Source organism: Anastrepha ludens, chromosome 2 (genome assembly GCF_028408465.1).
Source record: "Anastrepha ludens isolate Willacy chromosome 2, idAnaLude1.1, whole genome shotgun sequence".
Lineage (NCBI taxonomy): Eukaryota > Metazoa > Arthropoda > Insecta > Diptera > Tephritidae > Anastrepha > Anastrepha ludens.
This window is the reverse complement of record NC_071498.1, coordinates 94,086,865-94,108,489: the sequence shown is the minus strand read 5'-3', so window position 1 is coordinate 94,108,489 and position 21,625 is coordinate 94,086,865. Positions and strand designations below refer to the sequence as shown.

Genomic DNA, 21,625 nt, shown 5'->3' with positions numbered 1-21,625 from the left:
ATAAATAAGTTTTATGTTCTATTCAGTGCAATCTTAATTAAAATGGCGAGAAAACTGCAGAAGAGTATAAGTCAGTTAGTGTGATATAAAGTCATGTTGTATTACATATAATTTAAAAGAAAATTGTATACTTCCCTAATAGACTTTTTGTTTGAAGAGAATCTTTTCAAAGCCATTGAATTAATCCATGCTGCTCATGCTATTATGTGTTCTATACTTTCTTTTGGTTTCACATCGATTCCAACGTCTGAGTACTAAAATTAGTAGATCCCCCGTAAGTTATTTCATACACATAATCAAGAGTACAGTTTGTCTAATAGAACTATGACCGGCAGAATTCATACTTAGAGTTCTGTTATAAAAAAAATTAATTGCTGTTAAATAGACGTATTCTTTCCTCAATACGGATGAAACGGTATACCGAAGTTAAAAACGTTGGCGTCTTCCCCAGATGAAGCAATAAACACAAAGTTTCTAAAGCAAGGTGAGAAGTTCATTGATTTGTTTGTATCAAAGCTGTACTTATCGTTGCGTGAAGCTGAATCAGTTTTAAGGAAAAATGGTGTTAATGTATCCAAAGACAATGTTCGACGATTTTTACGAGCAGAAGACCTCAAATGCCGGAGCATATGGAAAAACCGCTGCTCTCTGATAATGAGACTGGCATGGGCTAAGGCAAATTTAAAAAGGAATGAGAGAAACGTAATATTCACGGCGGAATCTTTTTTTGGCGAATACAAACAGCACTATTGCCGTCAGCTGCGAAGATGTTTGGAAGAACATGCAAGAACATGTCAATAGTGGAAACAACAAAATGGGATTGAAATGTTGCATTGGGCTCCACAGTGACCTGAAACCAACCATGTTGAAAATATTTGGGCAATAGCAAAAACGCAAAGTTAAATAAATATGGGCGGTCGTATACATTCTGTCAAAAAAGTACCGGAAATTGTTCAATAAAACGCAGAGTAATTGTTTAATTATCAAAATTTATTTTGTCGCCTTCAAAATAGGTTCCATTCGAAGCAATACACATATGCCAACGATTAGTCCAGTCATCAAAGCATATTTTAAACGCATTTGTAGAGATCTTCTTCAACTCCTTCAGAGAATTCTCCTTAATGGCCTCTGTCGACTCAAAGCGGCGTCCGCGGAGTGGCATTTTAAGTTTTGGGAAAAAGAAAAAAGACAGTGGGCTAAATTCGGTAAATACGGTGGTAGTTCGATGATATTTGTCGACTTTTTGGTCAAAAAGTGTTCACAATATGAGTCCTGTGCGACGGTGCGTTGTCATGGTGCAAAATCCATGATTTTTTTTCCACAAATCGGTCCGTTTCCTACCCACATTCTCTCTCAAACGTCGAATGACTTCCAAATAATATTCAGTAGCATGGCTTTCACTTTTGACCGACTTTGACGCGGTTTTTTTGGTTTCGGTTCATGTGAATAATGTGGATAGCGCCATTCAGCCGCCTGTTGACAGGTTTGCATGTCAAACTCATATACACACGTCTCATCACCTGTTATGATGCGCTGATGCGCTGGATAAACGTTGGTTTCGAATTCATTTGCTCAAGCATGTCTTCAGCCACCTTTTTCCTATGAATTTTTTTAAAGAAATTCAACTCTCTTGGAGACATACTTGGAACGAGTCGAGCAGACACGCGTCTCATGCCCAACTGATAGTGTAAAATGTTGCGAATTGATTCGTGAGACATGCTAAGGTCACGAGCGACCTCCTTTTAACTTAAATGCTTATTTTCCAATACTATTTCCTTGACTTTGTCGACGTTTTCATCCGTTGAAGACATTGATGGGCGACCAGATCGGGGCAAATCTTCCACGACTTCTCGGACCTCTGCAAAAGCCTTATACCACTCGTAGATCCGTGTTTTTGGTAAAGTACACTCGCCATAGGCTTTCTGCACTGATTTGGAACACAAAATCCCTTTAAAAACACAAAATTTAAGACAAATTCTTTGTTCGATATTTTAGCCATAGTGAAAATCGCAGAGCACACCTGTGGTCGACTGAACAAGCAAATCGACAGATCACGCTTAAACTCTGCAACACTACAGAGGACAGTTGGGTAACGCGCGCTTTTTGAATGAACAATTCCCGATATTGTTTTTGGCAGAAGGTAGTTTTTAGATTAGAAGCCGATTACCTACACAACTTGCGCTGAAAGTAACACAATAGCGCACGAAATAAGAACTGATTGGCCATGACCTCTAATGACTAATTGAAAGAAAGGGAAAGTGAGAATTTGGGATCATGTAATGTTTGCTTATACCCCTTAAACTCTAGAGCTACTTAAAGGAGCAGGAGAGTCGAATTTCTCAGTACGAAATACAAATTTTTATTGAATCGTTAAAATTTAGTTTTCACCATCAGAGTTTTCACGATGTTTCAATTGGCCAAAAACAAAAAAAAAATTGTATTACTTATATTTTCCATGGGCTTTCCTGTATCGCTTTCGAATGACTTGACATACTTGAAAAGGGTAACTTGGATCAGTGGTTTAAATTTCGGAAAGATTCAAAAGACTCACGAGCGATAATCGTCATCATCATCTACGAGAATTACAGCTCGGGGTGAGCTTTAGCTCCCTCAACGCTCCTCTTCTATTTATATCGGTTAAGAGCCACCACCTTCCAATTTTTTTACTATAAACTTCTTTAGGTCTTTGGCGATGTTTTGTAGCCATGCCAACTTAGGTTTGCCTTTGCATTTTCCTATGATTGGATTGGAATCAATTATTTTTTCTGTGGACCAGTCCAATGCAAATGTTGAGTTTCAAAAAAAATGTCAACAATTTTGCCGTTGCACAGGCTAATCAGCTCATTGTTATACCGTATCCGATAACCGCCGCTGTGATCTCATATGGGACCAAAGATGTTTCTTAAGATAATGCGCTCAGAAAGAAGAAAGACTTCGCTTCTTCTGCCAGGGGAAAAACCAAATTTCAGCATCGTATGTAAGTACTTGCCTTACCATGGAATGATATATGGTAAGCTTATATTTTCTAGAAAGAAATTTTATATTAGCGGTGGTTGGCTGCCATCAGTCTCTCATGGGTGGTGACACTAATATCGTTCCTCTTGCTTACTAATACAAACTGGTAGTTGGAATTTTCTACACTTTCGAACTTGTAAGCATCGATAGAGATATTGGAAAGTTTTTTGCGTCTTCATCTTTTCAGATTTTCATGTATTTCGTTTATTATTAGACCAACAGAAAAATATCGTGCAAAGGTGTGCAAATGTATTTACATAAATGCATCAAAAATCATTTCTTAAGAAACGTCCCAAAATGCCTTTTAAATAATGACGTTTGATTCTCCAAATATTTAGCCTTCAAAATATATTTTCTGTCTATGTTCATATGTGCATATATGTATATGGATGTGTAAGCAAGTTGTATATTCACTACAAATACATTAATTGCATTTTTAAGCATTCAACTTTCGTACGCATAAATTAATTAAATGTGAGTTTTGGGTCGCATTGCCCCTTTGCTGTTGTCATTTTTCAAGCCATGTGTGCTAGTACAGTTTGATCAATAAAGTAAATATATATAAAATTTAATTTTTGCGTGCATGTAGATGCTCTTATTAAAACTTTGTCCGCCAACATCAAATAATAAAAAAAGCAATAACACTAAACTTGGGAAAAAGGATTAAAGCTCACAACAGCTACAGGTGGAATGGAAAGTCCTTAGATATATTATATAATTAAAGGGTGTTTTTTTAGAGGTTAGGTTTTCAAGTTGGCACTACTTTTTTCGTAGATGGTCTTTTTGACAGCTGTCACTTGATTTATGCTCAGTTTGGTTTGCCATTTCATAATGAATAGACTTACACCTGAACAACGTTTGCAAATCGTGCAAATTTGGGCCCAAAACGAGATGGCCACCGATCCCGATTTTCACAAGAAAATTTTGTTCAGCGATGAAGCTCACTTTTGGTTGAATGGGTATGTCAATAAGCAAAATTGTCGCATTTGGAGTGAACATATATTAATCCACAAGCCATTGCTAAGACGCCGTTACATCCTCAAAAAGTCACTGTTTGGTGTGCTCTATGGGCAGAGGGAATCATTGGTCCATATTTCTTTAAAAATGAAGCCGGCCATAATGTTACAGTCAAGGGAGAGCGCTATAGAGCCATGATTAATGACTTTTTCGTGCCTGAATTGGACGATGTTGATGTGGACGACCTTTGGTTACAAGACGGCGCTACATGCCATACAGCCAACGCAACAATCGATTTATTGAAGGAAACTTTTGGTGAGCGCATTATCTCGCGCCGTGGACTTGTGGCGTGGCCTCCAAGATCGTGCGATATAACACCGCTGGACTATTTCTTGTGGGGCTATGTGAAGTCGCTTGTCTACGCAGATAAGCCCGAGACGATTGACGTCTTGGAAGAGAATATTCGGCGCGTTATTGCTGACATACGGCCCCAATTGCTGCAAAAAGTGGTCGAAAATTGGGCCTCTCGGCTGGAATTTATTCGAGCCAGCCGCGGCGGCCACTTGCCCGAAATCATTTTTAAAACATAATGGCAAACCCTTATCTTTATAATAAAGCTAAATTCTTGGCCATAACATTAAATTATATACGCTTTATTTCATCTTGAAAACCTGACCTCTAAAAAAAACACCCTTTACATTTATTTATTTGCTTCGAACTGTACTTTTTAACACGCTTTCCTTAGCTTGAAAAATCTCTTTACTTAGCGTTAATAAATAATATTCGGCTGTTGCTAATTCAGCTTTATTTTACAATATAAAGGTATCAGTATAATTTTGTACCTGTTTTTTCACCTTGATTCGCCTATTCCACTGCTAACTCGCCGAACTCTTACTTTCAAGTCATCAATGAGTCAGTTGTATGAATACATAAAATGAATTCTATTGGGAGAGCAGTAATAATATTTTGGGAAGAAGAGAAACATCAAAATTTAAGAATACGTCAAGTGCAAGGTTTCTTCTCATTCTTTTGTTGTCTTTTTTGGTGTGCACCAAGCCAGTATTCTGCGTCCATTACTCTCAATCCCCTTTGTTAATGATATATCTAAGTGCTTTCAATTTTCGAAATTTCTTTTATATGCAGACAATTAAAACATTTTCAAATCAATTTTTAGTCTTTCCAGATAGATCCCAATAACGTCGCGGCATAGTGTGATAAAAATCGCCCTCACCTAGATTTTAGGAAATGTTTTCAGATACCCTTTCCTATTTATTTGCTACCTCGAATTTAATTAAGAAATCGCGTAGCACGTTTATGAATGAAATTTCATATCTGGGTGTAATTTTCGATTCGAAATTCCTACTTCTGCGTCCTTTAATTAAGCGGCCTTGGTACATTTTTAAATTTAGTTTTACCTCACTTGTACGATCCAAGCAGAAATATTCTTTCTTTATATAGAGATTCCATAATCTTTGCTGTATTAATAGAATTTAATGAATCCCAAATCACTTTTGTAGACGCGATTCCTTTCATAAATGATATATACAATAATATTACCAGATTGTGCTAGCAACTTGGGCTGCCACGTCCCCGGATACTCGGGACTCCAATTCTGCTTGCTCATTTCATATGTATTCACGCACTCGTCCATTCAGTTGGTGTTCAGATGGCAACGAAACAACATGGCAGAAGGAGTGTTGGTGTTTTTCGTCTCAGTTTTTCGTAAATAAACCACTGTCATGACCCCGGTGACGTCAACCAAGCAGTTGATTCTCTCAATTTCGCTGAGAGCCGGTTAACGGTCTAATTTTGGTCACACCTTCTGAATTGTTTTCACTATGAGGTTTCGCCATGTGAGCAAAATTGTGAGAGTAACTTTGGCAGCAGAATTCTGCCTGCTCATTTCATACGTATTCACACTCTCGTGCAACATGGGCTGTGTTGGGTTTTCCGTCTCAGTTTTTCGTAAATAAACCACTGTCATGATCCCGGTGACGTCAACCAATCAGCTGATTCTTTCAAATTCCCGATTAACGGTCTAGTCTTTGCCATAGGAGCAAAATTGTGAGACTAACTTCGGCAGCACAATTCTGCCTGCTCACTTCACACATATTCTTACGTTCTTCTAATTAGTTGTTGGTCAGACGACAACGAAGTAACATAAAAAAATAGTGATGTTTTCTTATGTCACCAACACAATATCAGTTTTTGCCGACTCCTCTTGTAAATAAACTATTGTCACATCCTCTGTAAATCATCATCAGTAAATCAGCTGTTTCCTCCAAAATCTCTTGGAGCTGGTTAACGGCATAGAAGGAGTATTCATTCACTTTGCTTTATCTTTGATAGCATTAGTAGTGTCATTGACTGTAGACTTCTGTAAAAGCTCACTTATTTTTACATTTCAGAAAAAACCTGCGGAGTAAGGATTTATTTCTTAGAGTAGAGGAGTAAATTAGAACGATTTATGCCCTTTCTGATTCGATACATAAAATGAGTGTAATAAAATTTCAATATCTTTGAGTTTTTTATTCCAAACAAACTTTCAAATTGTTACTGAATGATTTAAATAGATAAGTGTGACTCATTACTTAACGATATTTGTGTTGTAGTCTGTAAGAAATCATGTATTTCTAGACTTACTAAAAATAAATAAATGTAGCGTAAATCATTAAGAAATGCCTTTGGTCCTAGAAAAAGGATGGCGCTTTGTAAACAAAATTTGCGGTTCTTGGCAGGCTCATCCGCATTTTTTTTCAATCTGTATACCTCCTCTTTTTAAGCACAACAAGCAACGAACTTTATTATACGTTCTTCATAGATTCAAAGAATTTCTCTGATCCCAACTTCTTCAATAAATTTCAGTATTTGCCTGTTTTATTGGGTTTTATTTACCCTTATCTTTGCCCTCCGTCCGTCTTGCTGCTCTCTGTTTAGGAGTTAGTAACTGGCAATCCGTGAGATGGAGCTCTACTAGTTGAGATACAGTTTGTGATTCCGCCTGCTTTGTTATTATTCCTTTTTTCATCTGTTTTCCATTATTGTATTCCACGAGTGTGGGGGAAAGAAGGTCCGTTGTATTATAGCCCCCAGTAGCACAGTACGCCCATAGTTTCTCACTCAGATAGGTTACTATCAGTGAGGTGCAACGCTATAGTACAGTATTTTACTCCCGACGGAAAACAAGTCCGATGGTCACGAGCTATCATGGATTGGTGGCAAGATGTTTAGTGATCATCCCATGTTTTTAGTCTCACTTCTTCAGGCTGATCTTTCCAACATGGGTACCCTGAGGTTATGCCTAAGCAAATCCATCCAGTATTTCATAGATGTACGCCAGTTTAACCACCAATCGTCAAGGTTAAGTTGCCAAGAAAGGAAAAATTAAATATTTTTATTTAATATATTTCTCACATTTCACAAATTTTCAATATTTTTATATTATATTTATTTATAAATTAGTAAAATAGAAGCAGTTATTCCTTTTGAATTTTATTTTGGAACTATTGGCCGACAACCAAAACACGTTGTAAAAATTTTTTTGAAAAATCTACGAAATGGCGCTAAGAATCTTGAATCTAAGACATTGCCATTCGAACTCAGTGATGCCTTTATCGTAGAATCTGCATACATAAATCGTACTAAGATTGATTCTGGGATTAGACTGCCTATACTATGAGGGAAAATCAGATCTTCGAGCAGCGAGGGTGCGAAAAGTTAATATAAATATTGGTAAGGTGCCAGTCCTAGTATCTAGGACGAAAATATTAACTCACGAAAAACTTTCTCCTTGAAAAAAAAAACTAACTTTTATTTAAGTAGGCTTTTGTAGTTATACAAATCCATGCATATATACATACATATATATACCTATACAAATGCATGCCAAGATACACTTTTCATATATTCGTCAGCACGCGAATATGTTTTTGATATATGCAACTACGAGCATGTACATACATAAGTATGCATGTCATAATTAAAAGCATGACACACAAATTACCAAAGCATATGCACTTACATGCAAGCAACTTCCATAAGCAGACTTGGTGCCTTGTTAAATAAGGCAAAGATAAAATGGAAAAAAGTCCCACTATTCAATTTGTAACTGTTTCAAGTTATCATCTACAAGAAAACTTCACAAGTCGGTGAGTAGCAAACAAAAACTCACAAAATCGCACACTACATAAAAGGAAAATAGACTCACTTTCGTTTTTCCTCCAAACAACAAAAACAAAACGCCTACAAAATGCAAGCACTGCGTTTTTTTATACATAAAATAACGTGTAACTGTTATTCCGTTATTACTGTTGGCTCTACGAAGATGTTTAAAAAACATCGCAGAAAAAGAGAGCATTTGACATTATTATCACGTTCATCAGCAATAACATTATTCTCATGACGATGATGATGATGACAATGTTGATGTTCATAATTTATTCATGCCCATTTTCGTGTTCTCCGATTGTTAACGTTAGATTCATTTGCTTCGGTTTTGGTCACTTCGCTTTACAATTTGTACACCAGTTTTATTTGAGCCGCCACTTTTGGTGGTGGTGTTTGTATATTTATGTGTATGTACACAAATATATGCACAAATGAATCAAGGAATGTATAGGTTTTCACCATACAGATTGACTAACATTCCGTTGCGTGCGTTGCTACAAGAGCGCCATCGCAAAGCTGTCAGTCGAACAGCAATCGATAATTCCCAAATACGTTGCATGAAAATAACCCTAAAGTATTTCTTATTTTTTCATTCCTGCCGCAAATGATGTCCATGTATTTTGGTTGGATGACCTCAATGGCCAATAAATTGTTGTTGCCTGTAATTACTCTAACAGCTAATAAGGGAATTATATGATATGTATACACGGTTGTATATGTATGTATGTATACCAACCGGCATTATTTTTTGGAGTGTTTGCTGGTAAATAAGTTATTAACTACACGAAAATACGAGCTACATAGTTAATAGTGCTTACTTGCAATTTAATACCTAGTGCGACGGAATTCGGATTTAAATAGTTGCCTAAAATTAATGTTGGTACAGGAATTAATATTTTCAGCTGACCAGCTACTTAACATACATTAAATGGCACTCAATTAACTATTAATTAAATAACGAGTTAATTTTTGTTTTTTTTCTTAGATAAATGTATATAGTGGTATTGGCTTCTAAATACTGTTGAAACCCAAAAAGAAAGAAAAATTGTAAATATTTTAAGTTGAAATAGAAACAATAATAAACGGTAAAAAAAAAAAAATTAACTACTCTCCAGCAATGCTATGAGGTTAATCAATTGTAGTTATTTCTATTAACATTCGGAGAATATAACAGGTATAATTCGGTGGCGCAAAATTAATCATCCAATTTCGTTTTTAATAACTTATTTTACTAAATAAAAATATGAATGAAAATTTGAAATCTTTCGATACGTTGATTAATTTTGTGCAACATTGCACTTGCTAATTCATTCGTTGCTATTCTTTTTTACGACACCTTCTACGTGTACTTGTATGTATAGAGTTTTTAAATTTGGGTTATTGTTAACATTTTCCGAAATTTATTTTTTTATTTTTCTATTTTTACAGCATAAATATTCCAACAATTTTACATATTTGGAAAATGTTCTCTTCTCTGACATTTATTATAATGACATTTGTTATCCATTTGCAAGTAATAAGCATGGATAACGGATTTTAATCCCTTATCCAGTTACAGCACTTCGTCTTTCGGCCCTTGAATTCAATGCTAGTAAGCGGGTGAATCTTTCGCGCTGCCATGACTAAAATATTGTAAGAGGTTACACTAACTGAACAGATGGCGTTGCAAACAACTTGTGTGACTGACTGTTGATTTTTTCTGGTTCAAATACCCGGTGTGATTGGTTTTACCACGCTGGTTGGCTTATATATCGTAAGTCTTTTAGTGAAAATGCATTGGGAAACTTTCGTTCGAGCTCTCTAACACTCAATAATTTACTCTGAATAAAAGTATGATATGAACTTATAGAGATAAATAACTAAATAAAATTCGGTTTATATAAATTTCAATTGTGAAATTAAGTATTCGCCTATATGCACGGCAAAAATTTAATCCAAAAATTCTGCACCTGCGCAGAGATGTTATGTTGACTTGGGAAAAATGATAAACTATAGTAGGTTCTGTTTTTATGCGGTAGATACGTTCCGCAAGAAACAGCATAAAAAAAAAACAGCATAAAAAAAGCTACCAGTTCTATAGTAAAACTATAGATACGTTTCAAATGCTAAAACCGCATAAATCTGAAATAATGTAATAAAATCGCATAAAAAAGGGCACTAGTCCCATATTATTACTATAGATACGTTCCATAGACCGCATGAATCTGAAATAATTAAATAAAATCGCACAAACAAAATATTGTATTTTTGAAAATTATATCTTTATTTAAGGAACGTCAGAATCGAAAAATAAATTTACGTCAGAAATAGAATCAGACAATACAATGTTGCGCGTTCGTTTAGGATTTGGCGCAAAATCACTTTCGTCACTTTAGGAAATGTACACGTCTGATCTAGATAGTTATGCAGGCGGTTCCATACTTGTAGGGTTAGCATTTCTGATGTAATCTGTGATGAGTATTTGCTTAGCTGGTTTAGAATCTTGTTTATATGTACAATTCCCGATAGGTCGACATGCATTTTGTAATTTAAAAAAAAAACCGCACTATTTCAAAACCGCATAAAAAAAAGCCGCATAAAAACAGAACCTACTGTATATGTATATGTAAAACGTCCGCCAAACGAGAAGTGGATAAACTACTAAGTAAAGGGATCCAACCGCAAAGCTGTGGTCACTTCGGAAATCTGACGGCTCCTTCACGGAGAAGCAAAGTGAGACACTCAGCTTGCTGATGGACTCTCACATTCCAGGTAATCAGATAAGAATTGACCGGTAACAGCCCTTAATGAAGATCTGTGGTGAATGAAGCCGCCATTCGATTTGCCATCGAATCTTTTGCCGGCAAGTGCATCGGACCAGATGGAATTTATCCTGCCATGCTGAAGGAAGGCATAGAGTCCGTGACTGCAGTCTCGAAGAAAATCTTCAGTGCATGCCGGGCTCTGGCTTATATACCACGCTTTTGGAGAATGGTGAGGCTCGTCTTCTTCCCTAAAGTTGGGAGAGATAACTACACCAGCCTTAAAAGCTTTATACCCATCAGCATGACCTTTTTCACGCTGAAATGTCTCGAACGGCTGGTGGAGTTTCATATGCGTCAGAGGTCGCTGAAGGTTACCCCACTCTTTTCATTTCAGCATGCCTATCAAAGCGGAAAATCCTGCGAGTCGGCACTGTAAATCTTGTTCCTAGGGTAAAGCTGGCCATTGACATGAGGAACTACGCTTGGGCATCTTTTTGGACATGTGTAGAGTAGGCGTTTGATAATACCACTTCCGACAGCATGTGCAGTTCTGCAGTAGGAATGGCGTAGACCGACTGCTAGTGAATTGAATTTGTTCAATGCTTGCCCAAAGAATCATTACGGTGCGGGCCGGAGAGAATCTGCTGGTGTCATCCGGGATTAATAGAGACTGTTCCCAAGGGGACATTAGATGTTCTGGTTGGTCTACCACCACTTGATGCTTTCATCCAAGGATAGGCCTTGAAGGCCATCTGCAGGCTGAAACACAATGGGAACTGGTACTGCTCCTATCCGGCATTGGACAACATAGAACGCATAGACTTCGATCCAACGATTCTCTTCAGAGATTGTGGACAATTACTTACAAATATGTACACACATATGTGTATTTATTAATAAGAATTATAAAATCGAAGATGTGGCAAGCTCGATTCTCCTATAGCTCTCAATTTACGTAAAGCCGACACTTAGTAGTCTAAAATGCAGGAATCTAATTATTCTAGCCGTAGCCGAATTGGTTGGTGCGTGATTACCATTCAGAATTCACAGAGAGGTCGTTGGTTCGAATCTCGGTGAAAGCAAAATTAATAAAAAAAAAACATTTTTTTAATAGCGGTCGACCCTCGGCAGGCAATGGCAAACCTCCGAGTGTATTTCTGCCATGAAAAAGCTCCTCATAAAAATATCTGCCGTTCGGAGTCGGCTTGAAACTGTAGGTCCCTCCATTTGTGGAACAACATCAAGACGCACACCACAAATAGGAGGAGCTCGGCCAAACACCTAACAGAAGTGTACGCGCCAATTATTTATTTTTTATTTTAATTATTCTAGACTTTAAATTAACTTAAGTTACGTAAGCGCAACTTACGTACTCAGCTTACACATGCGAAATAAATAAAAGCACTCAATATTTGCATAAGCTTTTCTTTTCAGTTTCATTGAGCTCTAGAAATACTCTAGTTAATTGTACTCTGTACTTGGTCTCCTGTTCTCCCTTTACAATACTTTAAACAAATACAGATTTGTGGTAAACATACTGCTCATGACTAGCCTGGATTTAATAACTTTGCAACATACTGTTGTATGTAGTTTTTAAGGACGCCGCAGCAAATAAATTTGGTGTAAAATATGAATATCACGTACAAATTTTTGAAGGCTTATTGATGTAAAAAGAAATTGATCATATTGTGGCATGATTTTCTTACATAAGAATCTAAAATCAACAGTTCTCCAAGTTTCTTAAGGCCTTCCCATATAAAAGCTTACGTGAATTGTTAAGTAATACTTAGTTGCGTAAATTAAGCCCAATTTAGTCGAATTGAGCTCTCATAGAGAATGAATATTCATTCCAACAGAAGACGCGAGTTCGAATGGTTGTACTGATTAGTGATTTGGTTTTAAGAAATGCAAATTTAAATTTTAATATATTAAGAAACCCACGTCCTTATAGACATTGAAAAAAAGAATGGTTACTGTTCAAAACCTATTTTGTTTTCATACATTTAAATACATATGTTGTTGTACAAATATGTTCCATATTACGCAGTGCGAAAAAAGCTTTTTTTTACCACAGGAGGCAATTGATGTGCACGATACTTAAGATCAGTTCAACAAAATCAAGGCTCTGGTTTCTCTTCATCCCGTCAAAATTTTAAAAGTACTTTCAACTTTCAGTTAGAGCCCGGAATTCGAAAAATTATAACACATCTATAAATTGTGATGAGGACGTAGAGGAAAAATATAATAAAACTAGCAAACCCGGCCCCCTTCGCTGGGCACACTAAAATAGAATAGATATGGTTTAGAACAGAAAATATATGATTTTCGTATTATTTATTTCTTTATTCTTTATTCAAGCGCTTTGGCATAAATAATATTTTTTGTTTTTCTATTTGTTTTTGAGTAAATATAAAATATAAATTGAAAATTAGGAAAAAAGAAGATTGTTTTTAAATTTCAAATCAACGCATATGAATAAACAATCGTCTTTTTTCCTGATCATCCATGAATTTTTCGTTTCAATTTATATGTTTTATTAAGCATTGGAGCTTTTTTAACCATTATCCATTTATATTTAAAAAAAAAAAAAAACGAAAAAATTTTTTTTTCCACGAACACATAATTTCATTCGGATTTCACATTAAATTCTCAAATTTCGTAAGAAATTATTCACTGTTCCAAAATCCACTCCAAAAAAATTCACAAACAATTTTTACATGTTGCACTTACGTTTTTTCCTTATGGCATCCAAATCAGAAAGAAATATTGACACATTGTAACTCACACGGTCAATTTGACAGTTCAGATCCGCCCCAAGCGTTAAAAAAGTAAGCGACATTATGGCTGGTTCAAAAGAACGCTGTACCCGTTGCCAGTGCTCCGCATTACAACCAAACTTTACGAAACCCATTTTCAATACTTACTTAACAATGTGCGTAAGTTTGGTTTAATTCGGTGCAAAGACACGGCGGGTCCACGTTTTGGCATATATTTCGAGACCCTAGTCATCAATAGGTATGAAAATTACCCCGTATTAAAGCACGTATCAACAGCTTTCATTTGATACCCATATTGTACATACACATCCGAAGGTTACCCGGGTCCACGTTTTGACCTATATCTCGAGCCCTATTTCCAAAATAAAATATAATCCATGTTACTCGTGGATGATGTAGCTTTCGAATGGTGAAAGAATTTTTAAAATCGGTCCAGTAGTTTTTGAGCCTATTCATTACAACCAAACAAACAAACAAAGTTTTCCTCTTTATAATATTAGTATAGATGTAATAAAATGAGAGGATATACTCTTCTGTTTTTTGTTTTAATTTCTTCATTTTCAAAATATTTTTCTAAAATAATTGTAAAAGTTCTGCTGTTAAATCTAATTCTATAATTTTCAAAAAATAGGGAAACTAAATACGTTTGAAAGTGAGGTAATTCATGTATTGAATTACTTAATTTAATGTATTGTTAATCATAAAAAAAATGACAATTTGAGTAGACTGGCCAATATATTCTAGAAAGATGTTTAAGACAGGCTTCCGCTCCAATTTGCGGTGTATATTTTAGTTTTGTCCTTGAATGCCGTTTCCAAACGACATTCACTCAAACGTCGATTGTGGATCGAAAGAAACTCTTGGATATTTTATAACCTTAGTTTGCATCGAATATTGCCGTTATGTACGAATATCACTTCAAAATACCAGCAGCAACGATGGTCATAATGCTTTTTACTATGTTATAACTGCATAATTTGCTAACGGAATTGCTTTTGAGCTATGCTAATTTTGCTGCAATCGGGCGATAAGTTTTTTTTCGAATTACTCACCTTGTTAAACCTATTCGTATTTGTATTATTTCAGCATCATAAAAAATTGTTTACTTGATTGATGTAATGATTAATTAGTTTTGAAAAATATGACATCAAGTAATGATTTTATGTAAATATGCAAAATAAGCAAAAAACAATAAGTAAATAATGTTATGGCCGCACTGTCCGAGTAAACTTGAGCTGTTAGTCCACAAAGAGATTAAAAGTTTCCAATATTAAAGAGTTTTTCAAATACACTTAGACTATAAAGTTTCTAAACGTGTTTAAACTGTTTGCTTATACCTACATACATACATATGACTCTCTTGCCGGTATTACTTAATAAGTAAAAAAGGAAAATTAAAAAAAAAAATCCCTTGAATCGCGTATATACTCCTTTTGTATTTATTTGTTTTAATTTTTTTTATTAATTTGACGTCATGTTATTTTAATCAAACTATGTTCACTAAAATTTACCAGTAATTGCCGCAAATGAAGCCGTGGATACTATTTGTTATTAGCACAGTTTGCGAAAATAGTTTACTGTTAGTTATGGAAATAAAAAAAAAGCACAAAAACCAAAATTATTAGTTATATCAATCAGACAACACTCATAAAGGACACGGTGGCAACTTTAATTGAAAGCGCAACTATAATAATACTGTCCAACACTGGTTACTCAAAACGAACAAATGCTAATAATTATGAAAGAGGATGCCTCCAGGACCAACTTTACTGAATACAGTGCTAGTTCAGATGGTCTGAATTATATTTTTACGTAGGGTTAGGTTAGGTTAGGTTAAATGGCTGCCCTAGCTAAAGGGCTCACTTGGACAAATGTTAAGAAATTCGTCCGTTGTGGTGCCATACATGGGAGAGGAGAGAGGAGATGGGAAGGAAGAAGGAACCTTGGGATTAGATACGATGATGACCATACATTTTACGACGGCGCCGACGGGGGCTGATTTACGTTCGTAGTTAGCCGTATCAAGCTACTAATGAACTTCACCAAATTTATGATACTTACGCCGGCTATATCCGCAGGCGTAGCGAAAAAGTGGGAGCCCAGATTTCTAAGTCTTTGCCAGACGAGAGCAGGGCAGCTGAGAAGAAGGTGTTGAGATGATTCCACCTCGTCCTCCAGACAGTTTCTGCAGAACGGACTTGAGGTAATCCCAAGTCTTACAGCGTGAACACCTAACGGACAATGTCCGGTAAGGATGCCCACCAAATTTGAGAGCTGGGGCTTTGTTAGCCTTAGGAGTTCCCTTGAGCGTCCCCGATCTACCCGTGGCCAGAAGGATCTCGCGACCTTGCACGTTTGCGCACTAGCCCAGCGCTCGCTGAGTTGTCTCGAGGCCCATCTTTCCAGGAGCAGACCACAGGTTCTCAGGGGAACCCCAATTTTCTCATTACGCGACGAAACCGTCTAGCCAGCTCATCAGCCCAGCAGTTTCCCTCTATGCCGCTGTGACCGGGAACCCAAATGAGCCTGATGATGAAGTATTCGGATGCAGTCGAGAGAGAAGCCAGACATTCCCCGACCAATCTCGAACGCACAAACAACGAGCCCAAGTCCCTAATTGCCGCTTGGCTATCGGAGTAAATATTTACTTCCTTAACGGTAATTACCGAGGTAAGCAACCAATCCATTGCTTCCTTAATTGCGTATACCTTCGCTTGGAAAACACTACAGTGGTCCGGAAGCCTGAATCTAAGTTTGATGGGAAGCTCCTTACAGAAAACTCCCCCACATACCTTTCCGTCCAACTTCGAGCCATCCGTGAACATGTTTGCCATGCCTTGCCGCTGAATGTTGCACCCCGCCCCCTCATCCCTTGAGGAAATGTGAGTAGAAAAAGGTCCGCTCGGACCTAGCGTGGGTGTACAGTGGTCCAGCACCGTAGGGAAAGCTAGAGTGTCCGTAACTTAAGTCTAGTCTATCACCCGAACACCTTAATCTGATTGCGGCGCGTGCAGCGGTAGTTTTTCCAACAATGTCCACGGGCGCCACATTCAGCATAGCGTTAAGTGCTAGAGTAGGAGTGGTACGGAGAGCCCCACTGATTCCAATGAGGGCAGACCTTTGTACCCTCTCCAGCTTCTTAACTGATACCATCCTTTCTAGCGAGTTCCACCAGACAAGGACTCCGTATAGCAAGATTGGTTTTATAATCGTATTATAAAGCCAAAAAGTGACTTTAGGCGAGAGGCCCCATCTTTTGCCGATAGCGCCCCTGCAACCATTCAAGGCGACTGTTGCCTTTCTGATTCTTTCCTCAATGTTTGGCTTCCATGTAAGACCTCTGTCAAGGATGAGTCCCAGGTACTTCACCTTGTCAGAGAGCTCCAACGGAGCGCCCAATATTGAGGGGAGAAACACTCTTGGTATTTTGTATTTCCTCGTAAATAAGACGAGCTCCGTCTTCAGAGGATTTATCGATAGGCCGCAATTTGCGGTCCAATTTATAACTAGATTCAGATAACCCTGCATCAGTTCCATCAGAGTATCTAGAAACTTGCCTCTGACAATAAGTGCCACGTCATCCGCCTATGCAATCACCTTACATCCCCTCCCCTCCAGCTCCTCCAGCAGACCGTTAAGTACGGCAACCCAGAGTAGTGGCGAGAGAACACCGCCTTGCGGAGTGCCTCTGTTCACTTGCCGGCGGAGAGAGGTGTCACCCCATTCTGCCACGATCGTTCTATCGGTAAGCATCGTGTGGATAAGCCTTATGAGTTCGGTTCCGACTCCTAGTTTACCTAGCGACTTGGTGATTGCCTCCGGGAGGACATTATTAAAAGCCCCCTCAATGTCGAGGAAGGCACCCACAGTGAACTCCTTCTGGTGGAGGGACACCTCGATATCCTTAACAATTGTATGCAAAGCAGACTCTACCGATCTGCCTTTACAGTAAGCATGTTGAGCGTACGATAAACGCCCCCGAGGAATTTCACTCCTTATGTGCAGATCAATCAGCCTCTCCAGGGTTTTTATCAGGAACGAGGAGAGACTGATTGGTCTGAAATCCTTAGGGGATACGTGTGAAATCTTTCCTGCCTTGGGTATGAAAGTTACTCTCACAGCCCTCCATGATCTGGGTATGTAGCCCCTATCTATGCAGCTCGCGTAGATCGGAAGAAGCCAATGACAAGATACCTCAGCAGATTTCTGCAGTTGAGCCGGTATAATGCCATCGGGCCCAGGTGACTTGAAGGGCTTAAAAGAGTCAATCGCCCAAGCCAGGCGTCGCTTATTCAGCCATCGGTGGTGGGTGCGTGGAGTGCTATGCGCCCTATCCCAGCCGATATTAAGCGAGCCCGGATTTGTCGGAAAATGGGCGTCAAGGAGTAACCGGAGTGACTCCTCGCTGCTCATGGTCCAGCACCCCGAGCTGTCTTTCAGGTACCCCATAGGCGTGGAATTCCTCGAGAGAATACGTCTGAATCTCGCGGACTCATGACAGCCTTCCACGCTTTCGCAGAATCTCCGCCATGAGTCTCGCTTCGCTTTCCTGATTTCGGACTTGTAAATTCCCAGTCCTTCTTTGTACAGTTCCCATCCCGAGGGAGACTTAAGTCTTCTGGCTCTGTTATAGAGCCGCCTACAAGAAGCCCTGATTTCCGTGAGCTCGGTTGTCCACCAAGGCGGTTTTTCCTTTTTGGGGGGGATCTTAGCGGACAAGCGCTCTCGAGAGCTCTGTTGCACGCAGCGGTGAATGTCTCCACCAATACATCTATAGATTCTTCCGAGAGATCCGCGTTTTCTTGCGGTGCTTCCGGAAGGAAAGCCTGCAGGTTTCTGCAGTATAGGTCCCAGTCCGTGCTTCTAAGGTTCCTGTAGGAGGATCTATTCGGTTTGGTTTCATTCAAAGAAAACTGGATGTATCTGTGATCCGAAAAGGAATGAGCGCAGAGCACCCTCCAATCAGATATTCGATACCTAAGTGTAGAAGAGGCTAAGGTGAGGTCAAGCACCTCTTCCCTAACCGCCGTAATGAAGGTTGGGTCCTTACCTCTATTGCAAATAACCAAGTCTTCGCTTAAAATAAAATCAAAAAGTGACTCACCTCTTGAGTTGATATCCGAACTTCCCCAGCAAGTGTGATGGGAATTTGCATCGGTTCCGATAATGACGTCGATTTTTCTCCGCCTCGCCTCAGCTAGGGCCTCCCTTAGCAGTAACGGAGGTGGCTCCACCTCGTCATCGTGTGCCATATAGGCTGAGATCAGCCAGAGTCTCCCGATGGTGCTCTCTAGGCTTATAGAGACAATGTCCTCATTGCTGAAATTAGGCAAAATGAATGCTTTTAGTTCTTTTCTGATGAGTATGCAGGATCTTGGTTTACCTGCACCACTGTGAACCATCAGTAAATAGTTTTTCGTCCTAATTCCAGAGATACCGCTACTGCTCAGCCACGGCTCCTGGATCAGGACTACGTCAACTCCACCTTGCTCAAGGTGGATTAGTAAGTTAGCGGAAGCTGCCTTAGAGTGCTGGAGATTTATTTGAAGAATCTTCATCTTCAATAATCTTCTCCAACATCCTGAGGTCAGCCTCCTCACTATCCGAGGCCAGAAGCCCCTCCTCCTCCGCCCTGTCGAACAGTTGCCCGATACTGAAGACTGACCCCGCTAGAGAGCGGACGTCGTCAGCACTGCCCCCATCCGACATGACAGATTCCACGTCCATCTCCACGGGAGCTTCCTCTACCGTGGGCCTATCCCCTCCCAGCATTACCGGAGTTGCAGAGACATCACCTCTGGCATCGGTCTGGTAAACCTTCATGACTACCTTCTCGAAGCCATAGGTGATGATCCCTTTAGTTTCAGCGAGAGGCCCGAGGGACTCTGCATTTAGCAGAATCAGCGCTTGCCGAAAATGTCCTTCGGACTTCTCCACCTTGACTACCTTCCAGCTATGCGTGGGAAGTTTAGGGTTACAGTAACGGAGGATTTAGTCCATATCCTCTGGAGCAGAGGGCTCTGAGGGAAGCCAGACCCGGGCGTGCGGACGAAGAGGTAGGTCATTTTTGTCCACAGCTTCCAGCTTGGCTCCCTTCCAGACCTCCCCCACCAGAGCTACTGCCGCCCTATACATTGTGGCCGACCGCTCATCGGTACACACAATTCGCTTAAAGGTGCCGTGGTGCCACCCGGCACTCTCACATCACGGTGGAGATCCAGGGTTTTCCCTTACCACCTTCATAAACACCGCAGAGATGGCCGATGCCACTACTTTCCACTCGTCCCTGGAAATGGCGCCATCTTCCCTGCTGTTGTCGACCACCCCCAGAGTGATGGATCCCGCCTGCTTAGCGACTTCGCTAAAAGATTTCGGCGGACCGCCCCCAGTCCTCGGTTTCTTCGGCCGGAGAATTTCCTCCTCTTGAGAGCGTTGCCGCTTCACTGCCGATTCTACTGGCGGTGCTACCGCACCCACCCTTTCCACTCGGCCTTTCTCTGCCCCGCTAAGTACCATCCTGGCCCTCTCAAGCGTCCTTAAATACTTCTCAGGTACCTGCAAAGCATTTTGGCCGCCGTAGCGTTCCAGGATTTTAGCGGCTATGCGTTGGTCAGAGAAGGCTTTCCTGCTCTGTCCTGGCTGCCGTTTAGGCCTAGCAAGGGACCCCTGAGAAGAAGTCCCAGAAACCCCCGGAAAGCTTGGGGAAAATCCCTTACTGGTACTGGCCATCCCCTCCAGTCCTACCTCACTACGGGTCGCAGGCGGTTCCGCAAGCGACCGTCTACCTACGTAAAGCGGGTTCCCGCTCACCCCCCCTGGGATGGTGCTCGAAGTCGATTCCGACTTCCACCCAGATAATGCTTTGAGCGTCGACTCCGACACCCTTCCGCACCTACTTGTTTTGTCCCCCGGGTTTGCCTCTCGGTTAGGGCTGGTTAGAGAAGGCGGTTCCGCCCCTCTTTCCTTAAGTGAGGAGACCTTGGGGTTCGGCTCCGAATCCCCCACTGCCGCCTAAATTTTTCGGGTTTTTGGGTTTTGTTTTGTTGTTGTTGTTGTTGTTGTTGTTAATATTCATGTTTGTTTTATTGGGTCCCCACTCGGAGCCGCTATCCATGACTCGAAAGTGTAGTCGTCCCTAAGTGATCCCACGGTTATCTGTGCCGAGGCAGGGAGGCCGTGCTAGGGTTGACGCATACCCTTATGAGGTATGCGTTCAGAGCCAGATCGGACGCAAAGCGGGAGTCAACTCAACCGCACCTACACCACCAACCCAATGGCGACGAGTTTGGAACGTACTCCGAGGCCTGCCAGGGTTTTAACGGGACGGGGGCAGTCACGACATTTGCCCACCAGCCGTTTCGGTTGAGTTTCACCCCAGCGTACTCAGGTGGCAGAATGCCGCAACCACCAGCTCAGGAAACGAAGTTCAAGACCATAGAGTAGAGAGAATGCCAAAAGAATGCAGGGTCGTCACCGTTCAGGTTTAAGGCCGTTAAGGCCGCAGATCATTTGGCGTTACCCAGGGTGCACCACGAGGAGGCGATCTGCCCTACACCCCTTTACGTAGGGTTGAATTTGTAAAATTTTTTGGCAATAGTGCGAATAGTTGTTCAAAAATATTACGTGTAAAACAACTTGAATCATAATTTCTGTCCTCAGACTTCTACAGTAGAATTTAATGAGGAGTTTTTTGTAGTACATTTAATCCTCTACCTTCTTTCTAAAGAGGTATTTTCTCAAAACAAGTATAATTAAAGTTCATTAAAAAGGCAGTTGGAGGGTTGAAATTATCAAAAAAAATTTAAGCAGACAATTTTAATTAGGTGGTTAACCGAAGCCAAAAAAACTCTTACGGGTTAAGGTGAGTGCGCTAGAAAGCTTTGCGCTAGCTAATATTTGCCCATTTGATACAGATGCATTGCAAACACATGCACTTACCAATCTTAGGGAGGATCGGCCGTGTTA

At 39.9% G+C, this 21,625-nt stretch overlaps 1 protein-coding gene across 1 annotated transcript in view; it reads right to left on the bottom strand.

Annotated features, from left to right (window-relative positions):
• Positions 1–20,176, bottom strand: part of LOC128870849 (uncharacterized) — a 40,568-nt gene extending 20,392 nt beyond the window's left edge. The window contains exons 1-2 of the mRNA XM_054113290.1: positions 19,895–20,176; positions 18,765–19,329 (exon numbers count right to left, since the gene is read on the bottom strand). Of these exons, the coding sequence (XP_053969265.1) occupies positions 18,765–19,329; positions 19,895–20,176 (847 nt within the window). The remainder of the gene's footprint in view (positions 1–18,764; positions 19,330–19,894) is intronic.
• Between the last annotated feature and the right edge of the window lie 1,449 nt (positions 20,177–21,625).